Source organism: Antedon mediterranea, chromosome 7 (assembly GCF_964355755.1).
Source record: "Antedon mediterranea chromosome 7, ecAntMedi1.1, whole genome shotgun sequence".
In the NCBI taxonomy this organism is placed as follows: Eukaryota; Metazoa; Echinodermata; class Crinoidea; order Comatulida; family Antedonidae; genus Antedon; species Antedon mediterranea.
In genome coordinates, this window is record NC_092676.1 from 26,695,771 (window position 1) to 26,711,669 (window position 15,899).

The window sequence follows — 15,899 nt, forward strand, 5'->3', positions numbered from 1 at the left end:
TCAATTTTTCCAGTTCGCGAAGCAACATAATTTCGGATCCGTTGTATGATGTAAGGTTGGGGGCGCTAAATATCAAGAGAAAATAAAATACAAACACCCGAACGTAAACATTTCATCTAAAAAGACTTGGTTACCGAATGCTAAATACTAAACTGAATTTGAAATTAGCTCAGTTTTGTGTTATTAGAGCTTAAATCATGGAATTGTTTCATGTTTCTGTTATTATATAATTCATTAATACATATTGCATGCATTTATTTGATGTCTTCTTGGTTATTACGTTAAATAACTGCAGATTTGCTAGGCCTGGTTGGTGGCATTTTGTATGTTGTTTACTGCTGCTGCAGTGCTGGTACGTGTGGGAGAGCTGAGTCGGGCTGCAGTGTGCATGAATAGGAACCCTGGCCTAGGCCTAATTAGATAATAATCTTTCATCATAATTATCAATCAGCTACTAGGGTGCCATAAATAGGAGATTTCTATTTTTGTAAAGCACAGTATATATAATACTTAATAGATTATTATGAATATGATATTTGATAGGTCTGGACCTCTCTATGATGAGTAGGCCTAGCTAGTACTTAGTTAGGCTATTTAGTAGTCAGATATATGCCTACTCCCCCAGTTACTATTCCTTATAAAACTTGTGTAGAAAATCTTAATTCTTTTTATATGTTAATTTACAATTTAATATGTTTCTTTTTGATTCTAGGTCTAGATTGCTTTCATTGACTTACAGAAAGTGTCTTGAAAGCATGTGTCAATAAACAAAAGAAAACAAATAACTGAAAATGTCTGTGGCCAAATCAAGAGGAATCCAAATTACGGAATTCTCGGATGATGTAATAAATCCAGAACCAATTCAAGTGGAAGAAACGGACATCCTTCTTGAAGACTATTTATCACCAACAAAATTAGTAATTAAAAAATGTTTTAATTTAATAAATTCTTGACAAAGACATTATTAATTCACTCTCTGTCTACACTATTAAACTTTATGTGCCCATATATGGACACGATGACATCATATCACTACCATATTTAGGCACATCACACTTTTTACAAATACATTTTTACATCATAATGTAATATCTCTTGTTTACAAATACATTTTTTTTCTATTTTAACAGAAAGCATTAACTGGTGTTGATGACTTGGATGACATAAAGTTACTTGAGATGAAAGTTGATACATCTGAGACCAGTCTTGGTAACTTTGGTAGGTTTATTATTAGTATTACAAATATTAAAAACAAATTAACTGAACATTTGATTAAACTTTTTAAAAATTCATGGGCCAAAAATCATAAATACTTTTTTAGCAAAAACCTGTAGATATTAATGGATAATTCAATAAAGAAAATATTAGTAAAAAAAGATGGGACTTTTTTCTGAATTAACACATGCTGTGATAGATAACTCCTTGTAGTAATGATGATTATGCAAATTCGTTTATAAATATTATGAGTGAATGTTTAGTAAATACATCAATTTGATTTGGCATGAACAGGTAGCATGGTGCCAAATTTAAAACACCTAAAGTTGAATAACAGTATGATAGCATCAGTACGTGACCTAGGCACATCCCTTGAAAATCTGCAGGTGCTATGGATGGCTAGGTGCTGTTTACAAGATTTAGATGGTATTAGTTCTATGGCACGCCTTCAGGTAACCTGGTCTGCCATACTTACAACTTAACAACAACCTTAAAATCGTTACTTTACTTCTAAGTTGTTTTTATTTTGCATTAATATTATACAAATATTTTTAAAGTTCTGTCCACACTATCAAACTAGTTTGATGTGCCCAAATATCACTGGTTACACTTTTTTTGTATTCATTGTCTAATTGCATGTAAATCAACCAACAAAATGTCATTTCTTGTTAAAATTACAATACATAATATTGTATTGTATGGTAGTGATATGATGTCATCTTGTCCATATATGGGCAAATCACATAAAGTTTGTGCGTGTGTAGACAGAGCTTTAAGCAATAAGATAATAACAGATGATTTAATAGTAGATGATTTAAAAGAAGTTTACTTTACAAGTCTTGTATCAAAGTTGCCACTGCAGATATAAAATTGTCCTGTAAGCATTGGAACTTAATCCTTAAATTGTATCTAAATTTACTTTTTCTAACCTTTATTTCAAAGTCAAAACTTGTTTTCCTCTTTTTTCAGGAGCTTTACTTAGCTTATAATGAGGTAACTGACGTCAGTCCATGCAGTATGTTAGAAAACCTTCAATTGTTAGATTTAGAAGGGTGAGTGTTGCAAAAAATGGACATGATGATGTCATATATCTACCATATTTGGGCATATCGCCACCATATTTGGGCACAATTGTTTGTGTAGACAATGCTATGACGGTTAAGATGCCTTGTTCAAAGGATGGAATTTTTCTATGTCAAAACTCATCTTTTATTTATGTTTGTGCTTTTGTGTTTTTTTAAATAGAAATTGTTTAGATGACACAGTACAAGTAGAATTTTTAGCTTTATGTTCAAATTTGAAGACATTGACTTTGGAAGGAAATCCACTGTGTATAAAACCTTCACCAGACCACATAAAGGTAAGAATGTGTTCACACATACAGAGTTAGCCTGATGTCATATTTAAATTAGGTCATAACAACTCGAAGTTCAGTCATACTATCTAAATTAAGCAAATGCTGTTTGGTATGGATGTGTTGAATTATAAGTAGGTTAACCTTCTTAGACAAAATGACAATTTGATTTGTTACATTCTTTCTCTCCTTATTGTTAAACATTTCTGCCAATCCTCATGTCAAGAACTGGGAGGTTGCAGATAAGATTTACGATAGATCCCTTTACCTGGAGCTTTCATACACACTGTATTTTAAGACCGAACGCCGAAGATATCAGAGTTCCATTTGTTCGTTTTGTAGGAAGAGAGCGATACTCGGTATGATTACCTATGTTATGGCTACGTAATTACGGTTCCACTGTCTTAACCACTCGACCTCTCACAGAAAGGATTTTGATCCCATTACCTCAAGCTGTCATACACACTGTATTTTAAATTTAATTTTATGCAGATAATGATAATGTTCCATTTGTTCTTTTTTAGGATACCCGGTATGATTACCGTGCAATGGTGAAGCGATGCATACCACATCTTGAGGTGCTTGATGATGACCCCCTAAGCCTGATTCCTTCTAGTTTTTCAAGTTCCTCAATTAGTCTTAGTACAGATTGGTTAATTGTTAATGAAGCAATTAAAGATAGTGTAGGATCTAATGAAAGCTTAGAATTTGAAGGTAAGAAAGAAATAAGAATATTGAGAAATGAAAATGGAGGCTGTTGATTTGTTTTAGTGACAAGTCAATCTGCACACTTTAGATTTATAATCTAAATGCATTATATATTTATTTTATAGTTCAAAGGCCTGGTACTGCAAATCGCCCTGGGTCTTCAGCTGGTTGTCGTCCAGGCTCTTCTGCTGGGCGTCGCCCAGGCTCAGCTGCTGGACGTCCTAGAACATCAGCTGGTCGACCAGCTTCAGCAGCTGGACAAAGACCTGGGACCTCAGGAGGTGAAAGACCTGGGTCAGGAGGTAAGTGTGACACATTTATATATTAATATGTAAGGCTGCATCAGAATTAGACAATGATACGCCTACAGACAGTAAGATAGAGACCTAAAAGATAGATATCACATATTACTGTAATATAAATTCTGTAAGTGTAATAATATTTCTGTCTTTTCAATGATAGGTTCTGACATCATTGCATCTCATAACGATGTCAGTGATTTGACACACGGTGAGGTCATCTGTGGAAATCCAGCGAGGAAGCTGCGAGAACGGCGGAAACAGAAGGCAAGTTAAACACATTGTTACATGTTTGAAAACATGAAGTCTGTTTGATTTTCGAAGATAATTTAGTGTAATTTTATTAACTTGTCTATTTTCTCTCCTCTATAAAGGACACACCGTTTCAACAAATTCCAAAATTGTTTTCCCACCATCAACATCAACCAGAGAAGTCATACGATGTGGAAGAGGAGCAGGAGATGACATGTGAAGAGATATTTAATGAATTAAAACAATGGAAGAAGGACCACGAAAAGTAAATAAATAAGTCAAAATAGAACCCCTTTTACGGGAAACTTTATTGTGGACAAATAAGGGGATGTAATAAAAAATGTTCAAATTTCAATTTTCAAATAAGCACAGTCTGAAATCCTTTATGACACAAAGTTTTCAAAACTGTGAATTATAGTATGATGTATCAATATTTGTTTTATCAATTTTCTTACAGAAAAATTGCAGAGCGTAAAAAAGCCTCAGAACCACAAGTTCTAAAAATAACACATGATGATGATGATGACGATGTAGACGAAAACAATGATGAAGATTTAACAGACTTTGGTATTGAAACATCTCCACCACCCTCTATGCATAATAGTTCCCCCACCCCACCTAGGTCCCCTTCACCGAAAGCACCCCTAGCACCAAAGTACAGACAACCTAGCAGGCCTAAAACATCAGGTATGCAAGATTTTATACAGACAAAATCATATCATTTAGTTGAAACATATTCTACTTGCATTTAGGTGATGTATTGGTTAATTTATAAAGTAAGACTCCACAGTTCCATCAGATTATGATGAATACAGCAGTTTCATCGCTGTTGGTTGTGAACTGAATTAAATAAAATAAACTAGAGTCTGAACTCTAATGTAGTTATGTGATTTACCATAGAGAGAGACCACAGAATAGGGCTACATCACATTTGGCAAAAGTTAAAAATTATTAATTATTTGTTCGTCTTCCTTTTCAGCTGATTTCCGTTCAAGAATGTACCGCCATCGATCAGAAGACAGCGTTCCAGTTGAAAAGATCCGAGCAATGAGAATTTCTCAAGATGATGACACGGATGAAGCATTAGGTCAGAGTATCGGGTCCAGCACACATGGCTCCCCAATCCCTGCTGCAAGTATAAATGACAGGCCTTTTTCAGGCCCTGTTATTGGAAGTCGAAAATACAAGTATGTACTATCATTAACAGATCGCGTTAAGTCGGCCCTTTTTCACAATGATTTTGACACTTTATTTAATTTGTTAAAACCATTTTATTCTCTTTTTATGATTAATGTGAATATTTAGATGTGTCTAATTTTACTGTACAGTTTTTATATATCTTTGAGTGAGACGAATAAATTTGAATTGAATTGATAAGATTTGCATATAAATGAATTATATTTTCAACCAACCAAAATGTATCAACCCTTTTTTCCTTTGCAGAGCACCTCATTCTGTGAAAGTAACCCAACCAAAGATTATCGATAACCATCAACCAGTTATTCGTTCATCTACTCACACGCCTCCAAACTTATCTCAACGTTTGGCTAGTCTCAACCGTCCTGCCACCGCAAGAGCCGCCCTCCAGAAACAAGTACTTCCAAGCAGAACTCGTCCATTTCCATCTTAAACTGATCCAATAGGATCGTTAAAATTTCTAGCTCACCAGATGTTGTGTTCTTAGCAGATTATGTTCACAGGAAGTATCATAAAAAGAGGCTTCAGAAATGAAAAGGTACTTTGTAGTTGAACCTTGCTTACAAAAGCAATCTCTAGGTGACTGATGGTTGGAGGATGGAAACTCCCTTGCATCACTAACATCATAAAGCACTCCACATGCCTTCCTGAATTATTTGCAGAGAAAGAGCCTCCTTCACATCTTGATCTGCAATGGATTCAATTCAGTGGTCCACAAGCCTCCACAACTTGTCCATTTCCGTCCTATAAGGACGTGACCTAAAAGATTATAAAGAGGATCCTCCTGAAAAGCTTGCCATGATTAGTTTACCTTCAAAATAACATGGACTGTAAATCATTGAACGGATGTGAAGTATGTAGTAATGAATTTACTCCATGACTAGAGTATTAATTAATCCTGCCAGAATTGTGTCTTTCAAACTGAATTTTCCCGAATATGGTAGTGATATTCCCAAATATGGTAGTGATATTCCGAACTATGGTAGTGATATTCCCAAATATGGTAGTGATATGACATCATCATATCCATGGGCACATGTAATTGTTTTGATAGTGTAGAAAGGTGTTTCTGGGAATAACTGGTTGTTCCGTCCAATCACAATGCACATAATGTGCTTGTAAACACAAATATATGCCTTGAATTGATACAGTAGTATCATGACTTATCCATCCACTTATCCATCCACTTAGTGTCAGACTGCAAGTAATATATCCATTGACGAATATGCAATTAGGAGTAGTTGCCACCAGTAATTTAGGAAAACGGCACACTTTATACTATATACCTAAAATATGGTATATATTTATTAGTATAAGAATAACCTTATTACTCCATGGAATAACTACATTCAGCTACAAATATGACGTGATTATGCAGTACACGCAAACGTGATTAATCAGTTTTAAAGATGTGTTTTTGGAAAATGTGGGATGGAATAATGAGATGCTTGTTTTTTATCCTTAACGCCAATTTACACAGACGAGAGGTAACGATAATAAATATAGAATCTATTTTATTCCTTATGACAATTTACACACACGCGGACGGACGGTTGGCGCTCAGGACAGATACAGATTCTACTCAGTTTTTCACTTGCCGCTCCCCGCTCGTCTGTGTAAGTTGGCCTTTATTTGTGCATGTGCCCTCTATTATTATTTGTTTCTATATTTGCTGTAATCCTAAGTCGAGTCTGATTTCTCAGATTTTGGAAGTGTTTATCATTTGCGTAATATGGAACTACGCGTGAGGGCACAGTGCGCACACTCAGAAGTGCGTTTGAAACGGAAATTTCGCTAATTTTATTTCAGTGATATGTATATCTGCCGCCAATCAGACAATAACATATGAATGCTTTGAAATCATGGCGATAAAGTGCAGAAAAATGCCGAAGCATGAATACAATTCCATTTTCTGTGCCCTTAAAAAGTAATAACAAAAGTGTGAAGTTCAATGGTGACGTGTCAATATAAAGTTGAATCGCTGATTTTACAGAAAAGAAAATAACGGAAAGTGGGTAACTTGCTTTATTAAGGCTGTGACTTTACTTGTATTATGATGTTGATTAACAAGTGGATCTGTTCATGACGAATTTGTTGGCAGAATATCAAAGTTAAAAAACAAATGCACGTCCACCAATTCTCATTCAGTCAATTTTAATAACGAATATAATACAACATGAACTGTATTTTCGACAAAATGATTTATGAAATATATGTGAATTTTGTTCATACTAGGTTTTGCAATTTTTTTAAAAATTAATTTTAAAACAAATACACAACATTAAATTAAGTTTTTATTTGATTGTTTTATTTTGTGTATCAACGCAAAATATGTCACTACAAAATGTGAATGAATATGATTTAATGTAAAATATTATATCCATTAAAATTGTATATCGACTAATCTGAATAAATATTTACTTTAAATAGTAAATTAATAAACTATACTTAATTATTTTACCGTGTTTGTTATTTTTATATGCATTCAATTTTTTTTAAGTTTAAAAAAATGCACATTCATGTATTTCGGAATGCATGAATACGCATTTTGGAAGTGTGTTTTCAATAAGTAGGTCTACATGCATGACGTCATGTAGTGACAGAAGTTTAGACGCGCGCGTTCACATATTGATGCGTGCCAATTGGTGAACGCATTAATAATAATAATATGATAGTATCCTGGATTTATTTAGCGCCTAATGTTGTGAAACCTCTAAGCGCCTCTAACATTATTACCCCAGTCATTTTTCCTGATCAAACACCTATGGAAACATACTCCCATAATGCAATCAGCGCAAAGTTGTGTCTTGATCTAACCTGGTTCCCATTTATACACTGTAAAAAGGGTTATGCACCTGGGTGGAGAGAGGCAAACGTAAGTAAAGTATCTTTCCTAAGGATACAAGCAATGCGGCGAGAGTAGGATTCGAACCTCGATCTCACGATCAGTAGATCAGACTGCGCCACACGCCCTTACATGAAGTTTGTATCTGTCATGCACTGACCGCATGAGCTCTGTTTTAAACTAATGCGTTATCATGACTTAGGAAAGTCCTGCAAACTTTTTTTTAATAGAGGATGATATTTTATGACTCAGCGGGGGTAGCCTAGAGGTCTAGGTGATAGCTGTTTGTTAACTTGCTAATAATGCGTAATAATAGAAGTATTACTAATATTAACAATCTCCTTCCGACGCTAGGCCTTCGAGTGTTAGTTATTGTATGATAATCTATTAGGCTTATTATTAATAATGTTATTAATATTATTGATTTCTTTACATGTTACTCACCGTAAATGGAATTAACGCTGTATCTGTATCAAAATTAAATTTAGCATTGTGTAACCGCTCTACACACAACACAAAAGATTATCGACTTAGGGTTGAGGTGAGCGGGGTTCGAGTTGATTGGGGCAGCGGCACTAGACACACATAGATAATAAATAAAAGAGTACACAATAGTTGGCTTATAGTAGATGTGTTATTATTCTAAATCGTAATACAAATTATACAATATGCGACTTATAATTAAGTATGCTTAAAGATTTAGATAACAAGTCAAACTTAAGTTTGTTGACAACTGGCAGTGGTCGAGCTTGTCCCCTTTTTGGTGTGGTAAACCCGTTCGAAGTTTGATGCTTATACACTCCACCGATTCCCTCGTCTGGCTGTGGACTTTACACACAGAATCCAACTTGGGCAATCTTCCCTCAACCTGAATTTGTTGAGCAAGGAATAAGTGTAAATACAACTTCTTTCAGAACGTACAAAAAGTATCAGGGAGGACCTGACTGCTCTCAATAGATTTAGAGTTGAGTTGTCTACTACGGTAGCCTTTTTGTATTTAATTCCTATAACTACAGAATTCTCTATACAGGCTTCATTCAAGGATAATTTAGGATTAGCTAATAAATCATAGCCTAGTGAGTATATAATGACAGGGTCTTATTACTACACTCTAACTTACATATAAACATACAATCAATACGATATAAGGTGGTCAAACATATAGTACATATTTACAATATATCAAGTTGTATCTAAGATAATAAATTCATTGCTGGACAACGAGCAATGATAAACATAAAAGTAGTATCCTATATGTAGTTAACAAGTACAACTAAAGGACTTAGCTATGTTACTTACGCTACAAAATAATAAGTTTATGTTGGTTATCTTACCTGAATTTGTTGAGCAAGGAATAAGTGTAAATACAACTTCTTTCAGAACGTACAAAAAGTATCAGGGAGGACCTGACTGCTCTCAATAGATTTAGAGTTGAGTTGTGATTTTTCCCAACTCTGCAGTCTTTTTTATATGTCTTGGCCCCACCCTGTTGTTCCGAAATACATTCCTGGACCATTATCTAATGGTAGATGATGGTGGCCCTATTTCCTTATTTGGAGTTTGATCAGCTAATAGTTTATCCTTAAAATAATTAGCTCATACTTAAAGTATGTTGGTCAGTACTTTCTTTGTTTGTAAGGAAGTAGGAATGTGTAAATGTTGCAATTTCCTTGGACTGGCACACTTTTGTGGCCTGGGTTACACTCACCCTGCCAAAATATTCGTCCGTCCCCGGACGACGCTCAACAAACTCAATGGTAACCAACATTTACATTAAAAGTAGTGCTTAACTACGTCACCATTTAGTTTTTTGATCGTAATTCACCTAATACATAAAATATACAGTGAAAAAAAAATATTACATTGAAAAGGAATCAAAATTGGCGTGTATATATAAACATATAGTAAAAATAACATTATAAAATTAATTCGGCTTAGAGCCTCTTAAAAGTGATAATTGAGATTGCATCATATCAGCAAACATTTGGTTTTGCATCCCAATGACTTGGACCACCATATTAGAAGTTGATGTAACTTGTTGGCCGGGAGCAAAATAACCTAACCTTTCTGGCTGTGTTCTTAGCCGTTTAGGACGTAAGGTATCATCTGTATTAGCCTGTGGTTCGTGGACATCGGGTTGAATATCAGGCTCATTATTAGCATTATCAATATTAACATTATCATTGTTGTCTAAATTATGAATAACAGCATCTTCGAAATCATTAATATCATGGTTAACTATTACATCTTCCTCATTGATCTGAGGTTCTATTTCGTTAACAATTGGGGTGTCAATAATAGTTTTAGCCACGTTTTGGTCATTACCCAGATTAGGAGGTATAGATGGATCTGTTGGTTGTTGAAGTGTGCGAACTGAATTTGGAATGTAATAATCTAAATCACTATCACTTGTTTCATGTCCAGATAGTTCTGGCTGTGGGACAGTTGACTTAGGCGTTTTGTGCCCTTGTCGAGTGACAGGCTTTCTCTGTCTTTGTTTTTCTTTAGTACCACTTTTAGGGGGAGTTTCCTTTGCTGTAGCAAACCTACATGGGAGTAGCATATTTCTATGCAATGTTCTAGTAGGACCATCACTATCTTCAGGTTCTATCTTGTACACAGGGTTGTCCCCTATTTGTTCCAAAACCACATAAATAGTTTCTTCCCACCTATCAGCAAGTTTATGTTTACCCCTTAAGCGCACATTTTTTACTAGTACCCTATCACCCTTGCAAATAGTGCATTCACGCACTTTACTATCATATCGGGCTTTATTGGCATTAGCTTTCTTGGTTGCCATTTCCTGGGCTAATTTGTGTGCTGTTTCTAGGCGATGTCGTAATTTGTCGGCATATCCCCTTGGAGAAAGTGAACCATTTTGATTTGGGTCAATACCTAGTTGGATGTCAATTGGGAGGCGGGCTTCTCTACCAAACATTAAATAATATGGGGACATTCCCGTAGCATCATTCTTAGTACAATTGTATGCATGCACTAAGGGTGCAACATGGTCTCGCCAATGTTCTTTCTTTTGGTTTTCTAGAGTGCCTAGCATTTTAAGCAGGGTTTGGTTAAACCGTTCTACCTGACCATTACCCTGGGGATGGTATGGGGTTGTACGAGATTTTCTTACTCCTAAATATTTACATAAATCTTGGATAACTTTTGATTCGAAATCTCTGCCTTGATCTGAATGTAATTGTTTTGGAAAGCCATAATGTTGAAAGACATTATTCCACAGAGCTTTTGCTACTGTGGGGGCTTTTTGGTCCTTAGTTGGGATAGCAATAGCATATCTAGTGAAATGGTCAGTCACAACTAATACATTTCTAGTATCCTTAGAATCAGGTTCTATAGACAGAAAGTCAATACACATTAATTCCATAGGCATGGTGGTTCTGACACTAACTAGGGGGGCTGCTTTGGTAGCACGGGCCTTTCTTCGGACACATCGTTCACAACACCTACATTTATCTTCAATTTGGGAGGACATACGAGGCCAATAAAATCTGGATCGGGCAAGATCCAAGGTCCGTTCCATCCCAGGGTGACCAATGTCATCATGTAAGCCAGTAAATGCTTTATCTCTATAAGCGGTTGGAAGTACTAATTGCAATTGCATAGCTCCGATATTATTTACAAATTGGCGGTATAGAATATTATCTTTTACCAATAATTTATCAAACTGTCTCAGGAGTAGCCTAGTTTCCTCGGGTAATTTTGTGAGTTCATCTTGTGTAGGTTTCCGTTTGTTATATACAAATTTAAAAATAGGTTTTATATTAGGGTCTTGTTGTTGATGCTCTACCCACTCCGCTGCAGTAACATTAGGCAAGGTTGACTGCCCATCTATAGGCCTAATAGGGTTATCATAGATGGCGGGGATTGCATCAGGAGAATCACTAACTGACTCAACTAAGGGTGTTGTATCATTAGGTATAGTAGACTTATTAACTATTTTAGCATTACAGACTGCTGTGAACGAACAGGATGAAAATTTTACTCTACCTAACACTTCGTCAGCTTTCTCTTGATATTGTTCGTATTCAAAGTCATTGGAAGGGGGGTCATGTGGGCGACGACTAAGACCGTCTGCATCTTGATTGTTTCTACCTGCTTTGTATTTAATATCAAAGTTGTAATTGACCAGGGCGGCAAGCCACCTTTGACCTGTAGCGTCAAGCTTAGCTGTCGTCAACACGTACGTTAAGGGGTTATTATCGGTGTAAATTACAAATCGTTGACCATAAAGATAGTCAGTAAATTTCTCAGTCACCGCCCATTTTAGGGCAAGAAACTCTAATTTATGAGCAGGATAATTTGCTTCACTTTTGGATAACCCACGACTAGCATAGGCAATTACCCTCTTTATCCCATTTATCTCTTGATATAGGGCTGCACCTAACCCGCTTGTGCTAGCGTCGGTATGTAGAATAAATGGTGAATTGTAGTCTGCGAATCCTAATATAGGGGCTGAAGACAATTTATCTATTAGTACATCAAATGCCACCTGACATGATTCGGACCAGTTAGTACCAAATGGGGTATTAGGACTAGGGCGCCTTTCTGAGGGAGTATTGGATTTAGGTTTTTTGAACGTTTTACCTCGTTTACGTATTGGGTCATACTTAGTCATAAGTTGGTTTAATGGTTTGGCAATATGGCTATAATGCTGTATAAATCGTCGATAATAACCAGCAAAACCTAGAAATGATTTCAATTCTTTTACATTTGAGGGGCGGGGCCAAGATTTGACAGCCTCTACCTTATCTGGGTCAGTGCTTACCCCATCCTCTGAAATGACATGGCCCAAGCACTTAATGGAAGTTTGGGCAAAATTGCACTTGTCTGGATTTAGTTTCAAGCCATACTCTTCAAGCCTAGATAATACTTTGTCTAACTTAGCTAGGTGTTCGTCTAGTGTGGTTGAAAAAACTAGTAAGTCATCTAAATAAACTAGAACGTCGGAGAATGTTAACTCCCCCATGCACTTCTCCATTAGTCGCTGGAAGGTGGCGGGGGCATTAGTGATCCCTTGGGGCATTCGGTTAAATTCATAGAATCCCAATGGGCACCAAAATGCAGTTTTTGCTTTATCCTCCTCAGCCATTTCAATTTGGTAATAGCCTGATTTGAGGTCAAGACATGAGAACCATTTGGCACCACGTAAGGTTGTAAGGGCATCTTCAATGTTGGGGACGTTGTATTGGTCCCTAACCGTCCTAGAATTTAGAAGTCTGTAATCTATACATAATCGAATTTCGTTAGTCTTCTTTTTCCTGACTAATACTATAGGAGAACTATACTGGCTTTCGGACTCTCTAATGATATTCTTCCTTAATAAATCTTGAATGTGGTCCCTAGCATCATTGAAATCAGATGGGGGTATCCTCCTACAAGGTTGACGGAATGGGGTGTCATTAGTTAGGTGTATTTTATGTTTTACAGCCGAAGTTCTCCCTATATCTAAATCATTCTTTGAAAAAAACATTCGGATGATTATTAAGTAAATTAATAAATTTCGCCTTATCTATATGTGAAATTGGCGAGCTATCAAAATTAAAATTGTTTGAGGCCGTACTTGAGTTACAGTGAACTTCCGGACTGTGATGCGTTATAGACTGGGGGATGAAAGCAGTGGCAATCTTAAAGTTTCTATTTAGCCTAATTTCTTTACTAGAATTTGACAAAGGAACTCTAAGTTTAACTGGGCCCATATGTTCTAACTTGACTATTAAGGGTGTGATTAAAAGCCCTCCAGGAAGTGGGGTATCCGGGGATGCTTCAATTAACACATCTAAGTTAGGGTGTACTGTGTTCTTTATAACACATTCTACCTCTACTATTTTTCCTCTAGGTATTGTCATAGGAGAACATATTTTAACGGGGCCTAGTTTATCTTTCTTAGCCTTATCCTCTTTATACACTTCAGCCCAAGCAGAGTGTATGGGGCCTACTTTCCTTCCCTTTTTCTTAGTATTTGTCCAGCCAGTGGCCAGATCCCGAACTATACTGGTGTTGGTGCCCATTAACATAGACAGTCCCTTCCCTAATTTGGGGCACACTAAAGCTAATGTTGGGAATTGTTTAGTATAGCCCGTCTGGACTTTAGGAAACGTTAAATTGACCTCTATATAACCTAGATAAGGTACGTTCTGACCGCCAGCACCAGTTACTATTAAATCGGTTAATGGGTATATAGGCTTATCCCTTAATTTATCTTTATAAAAGTCTTCACTGATACATGTAACCTGCGAGCCTGTATCTAACATTGCATTACATATATGACCGTCAACAATTATTGTTACGACACTAGGGTCGCCTATAAGATTATTAGTTTGTGATATTGCACTATGGAGTAAATTATTGGATGTTTTTGTTCCAGTGTTTCCCTTTCTCTTTTGTTGGGACCTTTTTACTGATGGGGCAGACCGTTGTCCCTTCTTCCCGGATGCCCTCTGCCGTTTCCCGCCTGATTAAACCGTTTGACCAATTTCTGCTGTACTAATGTGGCATTAGTTGGGTTGGGACAACCCCTCATGTGGTGCCCATCCTCGCCACAATTATAACATATTTTAGGCCTAGTGTTTGGCGCAGGTGAAGAACGCGTTTTTGGGTTAGGGGTGGACTCTGGTGGGCTTGGTGTTGATTTGAGGTGATGTAGCTCAGTTCTAAGAACTTCTACCTCATGGCTAAGGGCTTCATAGCTACATAACGCAGCCTTGGCACTAACTGCCTTAGGTGTTCGCTTTTCTGCCCTAGCCCTACTATTAATTTCCTCACTTCTAACTTCTTTAATCAGTGTTAAATAAGTAGGGGGATTTGATTTGCGTTGTTTCAGGTTTAATGTAGATGATAGCATCTCGTCATATACTAGCCCACGGACAAATTGAGCTAGTCTCATATGGTCAGCCTTTGCTACCCCAACTGCCCCAGCCTTTGTTGCCCTAGTTAGATTTTCATCTAGGCGCATTAAAAATTTAGAGGGCAGTTCCCCTTCCGACTGATATGTCTCCCTAAATAGAGTATAGAGGTCATCTGCATCCACTGCCAAACCATAGACCTCATTAAGTACATCATGGCATTCCCTAGCAGTTGATTTATCAGTCACTTTATTTAGGATATTAAGTGCTGGAGGAAAGAGACTTTGACTTAAGATGCTCTTTTGTTCAGCCTGTGATAAGCTATCATCCCTTAAAAGTTGTTGGACTAGTTGAGACCAAGTCTCAAAGTCTACCTCATTTGAAGGGATTGGCACCCGTCCCGAAAACTGTCGTAACCGACGAACACCGGCCGTACGGGGCACGTTGTTGCCTATTAGGTGTTTTACTACTACTTCTTTGGTGTCGGAGGGGATGGAATCTAGCCTAAGATCGTTCAGGGTTTTCCCATGTTCTAAGAGAAATTTTTGTAGTTGTCCCTGGAAATCTGTGGGTAGGATATGGGTGTCCTTTTCTGGGGTCTTCCCATCCCATTTTATAATAGTCCAGGTTTCGTTATCTGTGTGGTCAATGGTTGTGGGGATATTTAGATCTACTACAGGTTTGGAAAACGAAAGTAGTAATTGAAAAGTGATATCTGTTTCATCTATAACTTCAACAACCTGGGATCGATCTATTTCTTTGAATGCATTAGGTATTCTATCGTGACTATAATTGGCCTTCAATACACCCCTTAATGCAATAGCATGACTAGGATCGACCTTGTGTTTAATACACCAGTCATATATATCCATGGTATACAAAATAAGAAGTTACAATTGTAAATTAAAATAAGTGAAATTACGATCAAATATTACAAATTGTAAAACAATAATTAGATATATAAGGGTACAAAAATATTATAAAGTAAAATTGAAAAGCATGAAATATAATACAATGATAAAAATATGCAATATAGTATATAATTATAAATTTATTATCTAACTAGTGCCTTTTCAAGCCCCACATTGGGCGCCAGTTTTTATGTAACCGCTCTACACACAACACAAAAGATTATCGACTTAGGGTTGAGGTGAGCGGGGTTCGAG

General features: G+C 36.5%; 2 protein-coding genes across 2 annotated transcripts; one reads left to right on the top strand and one right to left on the bottom strand.

Annotated features, from left to right (window-relative positions):
• Nucleotides 1–18: 18 nt before the first annotated feature.
• LOC140054055 (leucine-rich repeat-containing protein 56-like) lies at nt 19–7,297 on the top strand. The gene is made up of 13 exons (XM_072098876.1): nt 19–212; nt 713–917; nt 1,131–1,218; nt 1,510–1,667; nt 2,185–2,267; nt 2,461–2,575; nt 3,094–3,283; nt 3,403–3,579; nt 3,740–3,843; nt 3,951–4,093; nt 4,286–4,515; nt 4,808–5,015; nt 5,272–7,297. The coding sequence occupies exons 2-13, from the start codon at nt 792–794 to the stop codon at nt 5,456–5,458; spliced, it is 1,809 nt and encodes a 602-aa protein (XP_071954977.1). The 5' UTR covers nt 19–212; nt 713–791; the 3' UTR covers nt 5,459–7,297.
• A 6,988-nt stretch (nt 7,298–14,285) lies between these two features.
• Nucleotides 14,286–15,605, bottom strand: LOC140055572 (paraneoplastic antigen Ma2 homolog). The gene has a single exon (XM_072100909.1). The coding sequence runs from the start codon at nt 15,603–15,605 to the stop codon at nt 14,286–14,288; it is 1,320 nt and encodes a 439-aa protein (XP_071957010.1).
• Nucleotides 15,606–15,899: the final 294 nt, after the last annotated feature.

Excerpts from the sequence above, each read along its gene's own strand:
- LOC140055572 (XM_072100909.1), bottom strand. The coding sequence starts at position 15,605 with ATGGATATATATGACTGGTGTATTAAACACAAGGTCGATCCTAGTCAT.
- LOC140054055 (XM_072098876.1), top strand. The coding sequence starts at position 792 with ATGTCTGTGGCCAAATCAAGAGGAATCCAAATTACGGAATTCTCGGAT. Across the intron at positions 4,516-4,807 it reads TAGCAGGCCTAAAACATCAG|CTGATTTCCGTTCAAGAATG; the intron begins GTATGCAAGATT and ends CTTCCTTTTCAG. Across the intron at positions 5,016-5,271 it reads ATTGGAAGTCGAAAATACAA|AGCACCTCATTCTGTGAAAG; the intron begins GTATGTACTATC and ends TTTCCTTTGCAG.